This window comes from Erythrolamprus reginae, chromosome 3 (assembly GCF_031021105.1).
Source record: "Erythrolamprus reginae isolate rEryReg1 chromosome 3, rEryReg1.hap1, whole genome shotgun sequence".
Classification (NCBI taxonomy): Eukaryota; Metazoa; Chordata; class Lepidosauria; order Squamata; family Dipsadidae; genus Erythrolamprus; species Erythrolamprus reginae.
In genome coordinates, this window is record NC_091952.1 from 89,851,225 (window position 1) to 89,863,424 (window position 12,200).

At 52.4% G+C, this 12,200-nt stretch overlaps 1 protein-coding gene across 1 annotated transcript in view; it reads left to right on the forward strand.

Annotated features, from left to right (window-relative positions):
- Positions 1-12,200, forward strand: part of TNNI3K (TNNI3 interacting kinase) — a 297,450-nt gene that overhangs the window by 282,874 nt on the left and 2,376 nt on the right. The window contains exon 24 of the mRNA XM_070746161.1: positions 4,505-4,584. Coding sequence (XP_070602262.1) covers positions 4,505-4,584 — 80 coding nt within the window. The remainder of the gene's footprint in view (positions 1-4,504; positions 4,585-12,200) is intronic.

Consider the following 12,200-nt stretch of genomic DNA (forward strand, 5'->3'; position numbering starts at 1 on the left):
GGGTCTACTTGATAAAGGAGAAATGCTCGACTTCCAGGAATTGGAGATGACAAATTCTGTTCAGATTATTATTATTATTATTATTATTATTATTATTATTATTATTATTATTTGAATTTGTATGCCGCCCCTCTCCGTAGACTCGGGGCGGCTAACAACAATGATAAAAACAGCATGTAACAATCCAGATGTTTACCAACTGGAATCCACCTTTGTTAAATAAAGTGGAAACACTATGGCAGTGATGATTTTATTTCATACTTGTTTTTCCCCCACTTTTGAAATATGAATTGGCTCTTGTTTCAGAATGCTATGACAATATCAGCAGGATCCCAAATCAATACATTCCAATTTATTTATTTAGCCTAATTAAATGGAATACATCCAAAAGTCTCATTTCAAAGGAAACTAGCATCACCTTCTTAGTTCTGAACTCATTCCAATCTTCCACCTTCTGTTACTGAACATGTTCTGAACACATTATTTACATTTCCATTAGTAACATTACTAGTAACTTAATCAACACTTTGATGAAGTTGCATCTTTCTAAGAACATACTTGCTCTCTTAAGACTGAAATATTCTGGCAAAGAGCCATTACATTGGGATTATGAATTGTTGGTGATGTATTTTAGAAATGCTAAGATGCAAACCTATTTATTTGTCCAAATATGTGTGCATTGAGTGTTTGATTAGCAGTTTTGGTTACCATCTTTACCTATCTGATGATGTTAGCTATCTGATGACATTATCTGATGGTAATGAAATGTCTGCAAAACAACCACAAAAGCAACAACCAAGCTTAGGGAACACCAAAGTGTACTCCAGAATACCATACCATAGATCAGGGATGTCAAACTCAATTTTATTGAGGGCTACAACAGAGTTGTGTTTGACCTCTGGGAGCTGCGGTGAGTGTGGCCAAGGTGGGCATGGCCAGCTTGACATCACTCATGTCAGGGGGTGCCTGTGATGTCCCAAGCACTCTATCAGTGAAAACAGGCTCCCAAACTCAGTTAGCAGCTGGGATGGCCTCCTGCAAATCTCTGCCAGTGAATGCAGAGGCACCGCAGGTCAGTCCTTCACTGTTATCAAGAACACACACAGAAGAAACATGGATTTCCAGCAGATATCCAGAAAGCCTAGAACTACGGCGCCTAAAACACGATTTGAGTATTGCCCACAAGATCATATGCTGCAACGTCCTACCGGTCAATGACTACTTCAGCTTCAACCGCAACAACACAAGAGCACGCAACAAATTCAAACTTAATACGAACGGCTCCAAACTTGACTGTAAAAAATATGATTTCAACAATCGAGTTATCGAAGCGTGGAACTCATTGCTGGACTCAATTGTGTCAACCTCTAACCCCCAACATTTCTCCCTTAGACTCTGCACGATTGACCTCTCCAGGTTCCTAAGAGGTCAGTAAGGGGCGTACATAAGTGCACTGGTGTGTCTTTCATCCCCTGTCCAATTGTCTTTCCTTTCTCTCACTTATCATATATATTTTCTTTCTTTCATATATCCTCTCCTATAAGTTCACTTTACCCTTATATATATTATTACATGTCTATTTTTCTTCCTATGTATTTGCGTATTGGATAAATGAATAAATAAATAAAATAAAATAAATAAAGATATGAGTAACTATTCAGACATACAAAACAGATACACTAAAGTTCAATCAGTGTGTACTTTAGAAATAGCACAGTCAAGTTAAACAGTCTGGTCATACACATCCAAATTAGTCAATATCTCTCAATACAATAGTAATATTACAAGCCTATCTTAGTCTTACATATCAGACATACATTATAGCTTACAAATCCCATCAAACTATCATCAAACACACAGAGCTTACTACATCAGTCACAGTGAATCAGCAGAAAGAACAGAGAGAGCAGAGAGAGAGAATCATACCTTTCTGGCTCCCTCTTATGACAATTTGCATCACTACCTCTTAAAGCTATAGTACTTCAATAGCTTCTACTATAAACATTCATTGTTAACTTATTTTTATATTGCAACCCCAACTGTTTTGTACATAGTACTAAAACCCTGTGGCCCAGACTTAAGCACCCCCATGGGCTGGATTTGGTCCATGAGCCTTGAGTTTGATATCCCTGCCATATATGAATTAATACATCTATAAACTGAGTAACTAACCTGGGATTTGAACCATTTTTCTGAAGCTACATCTTGCCTTCTCTTTTCATAAACATTCTAAGCTGATAATGTTACCAAATAATAATTCCTCCACCAAGACATAGTCTTGGTGAAGGCTGTGAAAATTGGTGAAAGTTGTGGAAAGTGTGTTGGTAGAATCCGAGGCAACGTTAACTCTTATGAGAGCTATTTTGAATAATATTCTGCATTTTGCATTTGACCTTGACACTCATTAGATTCTGTTGCCTGGGCACACTTTCGTAACTGCACATTAGTTTTCATTTAGGTAAATGTGAAGTCAGATTAGTGACATAGACAAAGTATGGCTTCCCTAATAGCAAGAAAGAATAAATGGATTGAATTAAGTAAATAAATGAACAAACCATTTCAATTCAGTAGAGACCTAGCAATGCTAATGGCACAAATTCATTCTTCTACTACCCACAAGTAGACATGCAGGACATGCAGTATATGGATGTTCTTCAACTGATGAGTCATATTCCATTGCATTGCATATTTGATTTTACAATAATAAAGAAGGATATTGAAACAGTGTGGCTAATTTGGACAACGGTGCTATTAAAACTTGTTTCAGAATAGTCTTTGCTTTGAAATGATTGAATATTTATTAGCAAATATTATTAACTAGTTTTAATATTATGCTAGTTTCATGTATTATTTGCATATTCAAGTATTAAATGTGATTTAGCCTATATTTCATTCTAAAACACCAGATGGTAAGCAATAAAACTCCTACGTAAGTTCAAAAATTCTCAATATAATAAACTTAAAATCCAAATCCACCTGTATAGCAAATAAAATCCAAATCCACCTGTATAGCAAATAATAATAATAATAAAAAAAAATAATAATAATAATATAAAACTAAAAACTATATGATCTACTGAGCTCAAGGTAGGTTTATATTTTGATTTCAACAAGAAAAGAAAGAGCAGTCCCTTTTGCAATGGAGCAAATTGTTTTTAACATTCTCAAGAACATTTACCAAAAGTTTTCAAATATTTCCACAGGATCCACAGCATTCTTTCCAAGCAACAAGTTTAGGCTTGGCATCCGAGCCTAATTAAATATAGTATGAGAGTAGACAATTATTAATCCCTTATTTCCCAGCATTGGCATTATTATCAGAAAAGTGAAATCTGGATGGAGGGATGGATGGGTAGATAAACAATATGTAAGAGACAAATGGATGGAAGCATTAATGTCCAAGGCTGAGTTGCAAAGCAGTCTGTTTTGATGAGGCTTAAATAGAGCCTGTTATTTTATTTATTATTTATTTATTATTTAGATTTGTATGCCGCCCCTCTCCGCAGACTCGGGGCGGCTCACAACAAGTGAAAAAAACAATCTACAACAAATCTAAATTACTGTTTAAAAATATTTAAAAGACCCCATATTCTAAACACACATACATACATATTAAGCAGAGGACTATTATTAAACTACCTTATATATTCATTTAAATGGAAAGCAGGCACAGTTTAGCAAGAAGAAAAAGAGCAATATGTATCTTATAAAAAAATTGCCAGTAAAGGTTCCTACAGATAGCTACAGTTATTAACTCCCTTCTGTTCCAACGGGATTTATTTCCAGAAAGGTATCTTTAGAATAAACAAAAAGTCATTTATCCAATAGTGTGAAGCCAGCCATTGAAGTCACGAAATTCTTACCTGCCATCGGTTTGAAATTATTGTGATCAAAATCTCCCTGGATGATGCATTGCTAGAAATAATCTTGAACTTGTTCTTTCAGCCACAACTTCACCAAAGGTTCTTTGAAGACATTGCTCTTTGAAATTACTTCAAATATTTCCTTACTTTGGGATAGCACAGATGTGCTCTACAAATTACCTGGCTATTAATGGGCAGTTGGGCAGCTTCTTTTTTCATTCAGAGGGAATACTTGATAATGATAGTTGCCCATCAACTGAGAGCAGCTGGCAAAGGCTGGCTCTAGTTGATCACTTCCAAGAATAAAGAATGTGTTTACAGTGAATATTATTGGGATTTGCTTCAAAAGGGCAATGCTCTGTTTAGCAAAGAAATTAACATGCATAAACCTGATAGTGCAGATGTAAATAAAATATTTATAGTGTGCTGGACCTATCACCTCAGATTGCTAATAACACTGAAAGTAGTCCAGACGTTGGGGCAAAGCTCAAGATCAGAAACGAGCTATTCCAGAAGCTCTTGTATTGTAAAAGGCATCTCCCCAGTTTGAATAAGCGTGGTTTGTTTTTAAATCATACTGGTTTTGAAGCAAGCTCTAAAAGGTACTCTTCTTCACCATTTCTCTTTTCTATCATTTACAGCACTGGTCAGCACACTTCTCAAGGCCTTTCTTTGGAAGAGATGAGAAGAAATTTTCAATGCTCGCCTATTGACCACAATGGTAAAACATGAGTCTTCTTCAATAATAATAATAAAATGTTTTAATGGACTGATGATGTTTCTTTGGAATGAAATTGACCCTCCAAACTTAAAGCATCCAGAAATAAGAAATCAGCAATGGAGTAATAGGAGATTACAATAGCAATACCATATACCCTGGGGGGGGGAATTATTGACCCCCCTCAGAGAGGGTCCACAACTTGGCCGTCCTCCTCAATCCACAGTTCACATTAGAGAAACATCTTTCAGCTGTGACGAGGGGGGCGCTTGCCCAGGTTTGCCTGGTGCACCAGTTGTGGCCCTATCTGGACCGGGGCTCACTTCTCACAGTCACTCATGCCCTCATCACCTCGAGGTTCGACTACTGTAATGCTCTCTACATGGGGCTACCTTTGAAAAGTGTTCGGAAACTTCAGATCGTGCAGAATGCAGCTGCGAGAGCAATCATGGGCTTCCCAAGGTATGCCCATGTTACACCAACACTCCGCAGTCTGCATTGGTTGCCGATCAATTTCCGGTCACAATTCAAAGTGTTGGTTATGACCTATAAAGCCCTTCATGGCATCGGGCCAAAATACCTCTGGGACTGCCTTCTGCCACACGAATCCCAGCGACCGGTTAAGTCCCACAGAGTTGGCCTTCTCCGGGTCCCGTCGACTAAACAATGTTGTTTGGTGGGACCCAGGAGAAGAGCCTTCTCTGTGGCAGCCCCGACCCTCTGGAACCAGCTCCACCCCGGAGATTAGAACTGCCCGCACCCTCCTTGCCTTTCGTAAAGTTCTTAAGACCCATCTCTGCCGTCAGGCATAGGGGAACTGAGACATCTCCCCCGGGCCTATACAGTTTATACATGGTATGTTTGTTTGTGTGTATGTTTGCTTTTAATAATGGGGTTTTAGCGTTTTTTAAATTATTAGATTTGTTCTTACATTGTTCTTGTTATTGTTGTGAGCCACCCCGAGTCTACGGAGAGGGGCGGCATACAAATCTAATTAATAATAATAATAATAATAATAATAATAATAATAATAATAATAATAGACTTATATAGTGCTTTACAATGCATTACAGCCTTTCTGAGGGGTTTACCCAGTCAGTATATTGTCCCCAACAATCTGCCTCCTTCTTTTACCAACCTTAGATGGAAGGCTGATCAACCTTTAACCAATCAGGATCGAACTCCTGGCAGTGAGCTAAGTTAGCCTGTAATGCTGCATTCTAACCATTGTGCCACCATGGCTCAGTTGCTGCTCTTTGAGCCATGCAAGACCTTCAAGTGGCTTAACTTTAATTAAAGTTAAACTAAGTACATGTAATCCTCATTTGGTGCCTGAATTGGTTTCTGTGAAATGGTAAATTATACTGTTGCTAGGTGAACTCTGTGACTGAGAGGGAAAGGGCTGAAAAAAATCACTGCCATCTAATTCAACTTAAGTTCTTTCCTACAATATCACGTGCCTCATCTGGGTTTTTTTTTCTCTTTTCTCCTCTTTGCAGACTAGAGAGATTCCTTTAATAAGCGATCTCTTCCTGGCCTGCTTTTTTTCTCTGCAGTGCACTACTTATCGAAAAAGGGCTAACTGCAAGCTCAGCTCTGTGACCTTAATTAATTGATTAGAACCAGGGATGGGTCCGACCTGGAACGGGGGGGGGGAACGCATTTCCAGTAGCGACAATGGAGTGCATAGCCTAGCTCCAGTGGCGCAGACAGGCATGCACGCACAACCGGCACTTCTCCGGACCTCTGCCTGGTCTGCCCTGCCACGAGTGCTACCTTCCCCCAAACTCCGCTTGGCTGCCCTGTCACGATTCTGCCTTCCCCTCCGCCTCTCCCTGGCTGCCCTGCTGGGAGTGCTGCCTTCCCCTGAACTTTCCCTGGCTGCCCTGCCATGATTCTGCCTCCCCCGCCTCTCCCTGGCTGCCCTACCAGGAGCACTGCCATCCCCTGAACTCTCCCTGGCTGCCCTGCCATGATTCTGCCTCCCCCCCGCCACCTCTCCCTGGCTGCCCTGTTGAGAGCACTGCCATCCCTGAACTCTCCCTGGCTGCCCTGCCATGATTCTGCCTCCCCCCCCCCCGTCACCTCTCCCTGGCTGCCCTGTTGGGAGCACTGCCATCCCCTGAACTCTCCCTGGCTGCCCTGCCATGATTCTGCCTCCCCCCCCCCGTCACCTCTCCCTGGCTGCCCTGTTGGGAGCACTGCCATCCCCTGAACTCTCCCTGGCTGCCCTGCCATGATTCTGCCTCCCCCCCCCGTCACCTCTCCCTGGCTGCCCTGTTGGGAGCACTGCCATCCCCTGAACTCTCCCTGGCTGCCCTGCCATGATTCTGCCCCCCCCCCGTCACCTCTCCCTGGCTGCCCTGTTGGGAGCACTGCCATCCCCTGAACTCTCCCTGGCTGCCCTGCCATGATTCTGCCTCCCCCCCCCGTCACCTCTCCCTGGCTGCCCTGTTGGGAGCACTGCCATCCCCTGAACTCTCCCTGGCTGCCCTGCCATGATTCTGCCCCCCCCCGTCACCTCTCCCTGGCTGCCCTGTTGGGAGCACTGCCATCCCCTGAACTCTCCCTGGCTGCCCTGCCATGATTCTGCCCCCCCCCCGGTCACCTCTCCCTGGCTGCCCTGTTGGGAGCACTGCCATCCCCTGAACTCTCCCTGGCTGCCCTGCCATGATTCTGCCCCCCCCCGTCACCTCTCCCTGGCTGCCCTGTTGGGAGCACTGCCATCCCCTGAACTCTCCCTGGCTGCCCTGCCATGATTCTGCCCCCCCCCCGTCACCTCTCCCTGGCTGCCCTGTTGGGAGCACTGCCATCCCCTGAACTCTCCCTGGCTGCCCTGCCATGATTCTGCCCCCCCCCCCCCGTCACCTCTCCCTGGCTGCCCTGTTGGGAGCACTGCCATCCCCTGAACTCTCCCTGGCTGCCCTGCCATGATTCTGCCTCCCCCCCCCCCGTCACCTCTCCCTGGCTGCCCTGTTGGGAGCACTGCCATCCCCTGAACTCTCCCTGGCTGCCCTGCCATGATTCTGCCCCCCCCCCCGTCACCTCTCCCTGGCTGCCCTGTTGGGAGCACTGCCATCCCCTGAACTCTCCCTGGCTGCCCTGCCATGATTCTGCCCCCCCCCCCCCCCCGTCACCTCTCCCTGGCTGCCCTGTTGGGAGCACTGCCATCCCCTGAACTCTCCCTGGCTGCCCTGCCATGATTCTGCCTCCCCCCCCCCCGTCACCTCTCCCTGGCTGCCCTGTTGGGAGCACTGCCATCCCCTGAACTCTCCCTGGCTGCCCTGCCATGATTCTGCCCCCCCCCCCGTCACCTCTCCCTGGCTGCCCTGTTGGGAGCACTGCCATCCCCTGAACTCTCCCTGGCTGCCCTGCCATGATTCTGCCCCCCCCCCGTCACCTCTCCCTGGCTGCCCTGTTGGGAGCACTGCCATCCCCTGAACTCTCCCTGGCTGCCCTGCCATGATTCTGCCCCCCCCCATCACCTCTCCCTGGCTGCCCTGTTGGGAGCACTGCCATCCCCTGAACTCTCCCTGGCTGCCCTGCCATGATTCTGCCCCCCCCCGTCACCTCTCCCTGGCTGCCCTGTTGGGAGCACTGCCATCCCCTGAACTCTCCCTGGCTGCCCTGCCATGATTCTGCCCCCCCCCCCCCGTCACCTCTCCCTGGCTGCCCTGTTGGGAGCACTGCCATCCCCCACCGCCTGTCCCTGGCTGCCCTGCCATGATTCTGCCCCCCCCCCCCGTCACCTCTCCCTGGCTGCCCTGTTGGGAGCACTGCCATCCCCTGAACTCTCCCTGGCTGCCCTGCCATGATTCTGCCCCCCCCCCGTCACCTCTCCCTGGCTGCCCTGTTGGGAGCACTGCCATCCCCTGAACTCTCCCTGGCTGCCCTGCCATGATTCTGCCTCCCCCCCCCCCGTCACCTCTCCCTGGCTGCCCTGTTGGGAGCACTGCCATCCCCTGAACTCTCCCTGGCTGCCCTGCCATGATTCTGCCCCCCCCCCGTCACCTCTCCCTGGCTGCCCTGTTGGGAGCACTGCCATCCCCTGAACTCTCCCTGGCTGCCCTGCCATGATTCTGCCCCCCCCGTCACCTCTCCCTGGCTGCCCTGTTGGGAGCACTGCCATCCCCTGAACTCTCCCTGGCTGCCCTGCCATGATTCTGCCTCCCCCCCCCACCGTCACCTCTCCCTGGCTGCCCTGTTGGGAGCACTGCCATCCCCTGAACTCTCCCTGGCTGCCCTGCCATGATTCTGCCCCCCCCCCGTCACCTCTCCCTGGCTGCCCTGTTGGGAGCACTGCCATCCCCTGAACTCTCCCTGGCTGCCCTGCCATGATTCTGCCCCCCCCCCCCGTCACCTCTCCCTGGCTGCCCTGTTGGGAGCACTGCCATCCCCTGAACTCTCCCTGGCTGCCCTGCCATGATTCTGCCCCCCCCCCGTCACCTCTCCCTGGCTGCCCTGTTGGGAGCACTGCCATCCCCTGAACTCTCCCTGGCTGCCCTGCCATGATTCTGCCTCCCCCCCCCCGTCACCTCTCCCTGGCTGCCCTGTTGGGAGCACTGCCATCCCCTGAACTCTCCCTGGCTGCCCTGCCATGATTCTGCCCCCCCCCGTCACCTCTCCCTGGCTGCCCTGTTGGGAGCACTGCCATCCCCTGAACTCTCCCTGGCTGCCCTGCCATGATTCTGCCCCCCCCCCGTCACCTCTCCCTGGCTGCCCTGTTGGGAGCACTGCCATCCCCTGAACTCTCCCTGGCTGCCCTGCCATGATTCTGCCTCCCCCCCCCCGTCACCTCTCCCTGGCTGCCCTGTTGGGAGCACTGCCATCCCCTGAACTCTCCCTGGCTGCCCTGCCATGATTCTGCCCCCCCCCCCGTCACCTCTCCCTGGCTGCCCTGTTGGGAGCACTGCCATCCCCTGAACTCTCCCTGGCTGCCCTGCCATGATTCTGCCTCCCCCCCCCCGTCACCTCTCCCTGGCTGCCCTGTTGGGAGCACTGCCATCCCCTGAACTCTCCCTGGCTGCCCTGCCATGATTCTGCCCCCCCCCCCGTCACCTCTCCCTGGCTGCCCTGTTGGGAGCACTGCCATCCCCTGAACTCTCCCTGGCTGCCCTGCCATGATTCTGCCCCCCCCCCCGTCACCTCTCCCTGGCTGCCCTGTTGGGAGCACTGCCATCCCCTGAACTCTCCCTGGCTGCCCTGCCATGATTCTGCCCCCCCCCGTCACCTCTCCCTGGCTGCCCTGTTGGGAGCACTGCCATCCCCTGAACTCTCCCTGGCTGCCCTGCCATGATTCTGCCTCCCCCCCCCCGTCACCTCTCCCTGGCTGCCCTGTTGGGAGCACTGCCATCCCCTGAACTCTCCCTGGCTGCCCTGCCATGATTCTGCCCCCCCCCCGTCACCTCTCCCTGGCTGCCCTGTTGGGAGCACTGCCATCCCCTGAACTCTCCCTGGCTGCCCTGCCATGATTCTGCCCCCCCCCCCGTCACCTCTCCCTGGCTGCCCTGTTGGGAGCACTGCCATCCCCTGAACTCTCCCTGGCTGCCCTGCCATGATTCTGCCTCCCCCCCCCCCCGTCACCTCTCCCTGGCTGCCCTGTTGGGAGCACTGCCATCCCCTGAACTCTCCCTGGCTGCCCTGCCATGATTCTGCCCCCCCCGTCACCTCTCCCTGGCTGCCCTGTTGGGAGCACTGCCATCCCCTGAACTCTCCCTGGCTGCCCTGCCATGATTCTGCCCCCCCCCCGTCACCTCTCCCTGGCTGCCCTGTTGGGAGCACTGCCATCCCCTGAACTCTCCCTGGCTGCCCTGCCATGATTCTGCCCCCCCCGTCACCTCTCCCTGGCTGCCCTGTTGGGAGCACTGCCATCCCCTGAACTCTCCCTGGCTGCCCTGCCATGATTCTGCCCCCCCCCCCGTCACCTCTCCCTGGCTGCCCTGTTGGGAGCACTGCCATCCCCTGAACTCTCCCTGGCTGCCCTGCCATGATTCTGCCCCCCCCCCCCGTCACCTCTCCCTGGCTGCCCTGTTGGGAGCACTGCCATCCCCCACCGCCTGTCCCTGGCTGCCCTGCCATGATTCTGCCCCCCCCCCGTCACCTCTCCCTGGCTGCCCTGTTGGGAGCACTGCCATCCCCTGAACTCTCCCTGGCTGCCCTGCCATGATTCTGCCCCCCCCGTCACCTCTCCCTGGCTGCCCTGTTGGGAGCACTGCCATCCCCTGAACTCTCCCTGGCTGCCCTGCCATGATTCTGCCTCCCCCCCCCCGTCACCTCTCCCTGGCTGCCCTGTTGGGAGCACTGCCATCCCCTGAACTCTCCCTGGCTGCCCTGCCATGATTCTGCCCCCCCCCCCGTCACCTCTCCCTGGCTGCCCTGTTGGGAGCACTGCCATCCCCTGAACTCTCCCTGGCTGCCCTGCCATGATTCTGCCCCCCCCCCGTCACCTCTCCCTGGCTGCCCTGTTGGGAGCACTGCCATCCCCTGAACTCTCCCTGGCTGCCCTGCCATGATTCTGCCCCCCCCCCGTCACCTCTCCCTGGCTGCCCTGTTGGGAGCACTGCCATCCCCTGAACTCTCCCTGGCTGCCCTGACATGATTCTGCCTCCCCCCCCCCCGTCACCTCTCCCTGGCTGCCCTGTTGGGAGCACTGCCATCCCCTGAACTCTCCCTGGCTGCCCTGCCATGATTCTGCCCCCCCCCGTCACCTCTCCCTGGCTGCCCTGTTGGGAGCACTGCCATCCCCTGAACTCTCCCTGGCTGCCCTGCCATGATTCTGCCCCCCCCCCCCGTCACCTCTCCCTGGCTGCCCTGTTGGGAGCACTGCCATCCCCTGAACTCTCCCTGGCTGCCCTGCCATGATTCTGCCTCCCCCCCCCCCCGTCACCTCTCCCTGGCTGCCCTGTTGGGAGCACTGCCATCCCCTGAACTCTCCCTGGCTGCCCTGCCATGATTCTGCCCCCCCCCCCCCGTCACCTCTCCCTGGCTGCCCTGTTGGGAGCACTGCCATCCCCTGAACTCTCCCTGGCTGCCCTGCCATGATTCTGCCCCCCCCCCCCGTCACCTCTCCCTGGCTGCCCTGTTGGGAGCACTGCCATCCCCTGAACTCTCCCTGGCTGCCCTGCCATGATTCTGCCCCCCCCCCGTCACCTCTCCCTGGCTGCCCTGTTGGGAGCACTGCCATCCCCTGAACTCTCCCTGGCTGCCCTGCCATGATTCTGCCCCCCCCCCCCCCGTCACCTCTCCCTGGCTGCCCTGTTGGGAGCACTGCCATCCCCTGAACTCTCCCTGGCTGCCCTGCCATGATTCTGCCCCCCCCCCGTCACCTCTCCCTGGCTGCCCTGTTGGGAGCACTGCCATCCCCCACCGCCTGTCCCTGGCTGCCCTGCCATGATTCTGCCTCCCCCCCCCCGTCACCTCTCCCTGGCTGCCCTGTTGGGAGCACTGCCATCTCCCACCGCCTGTCCCTGGCTGCCCTGCTGGGAGTGCTGCCTTCTCCCAAACTCTCCCTGGCTGCCCTGCCACGATTCTGCCTCCCCCACCGCCTGTCCCTGGCTGCCCTGCTGGGAGTGCTGCCTTCCCCTGAACTCTCCCTGGCTGCCCTGCCACGATTCTGCCTC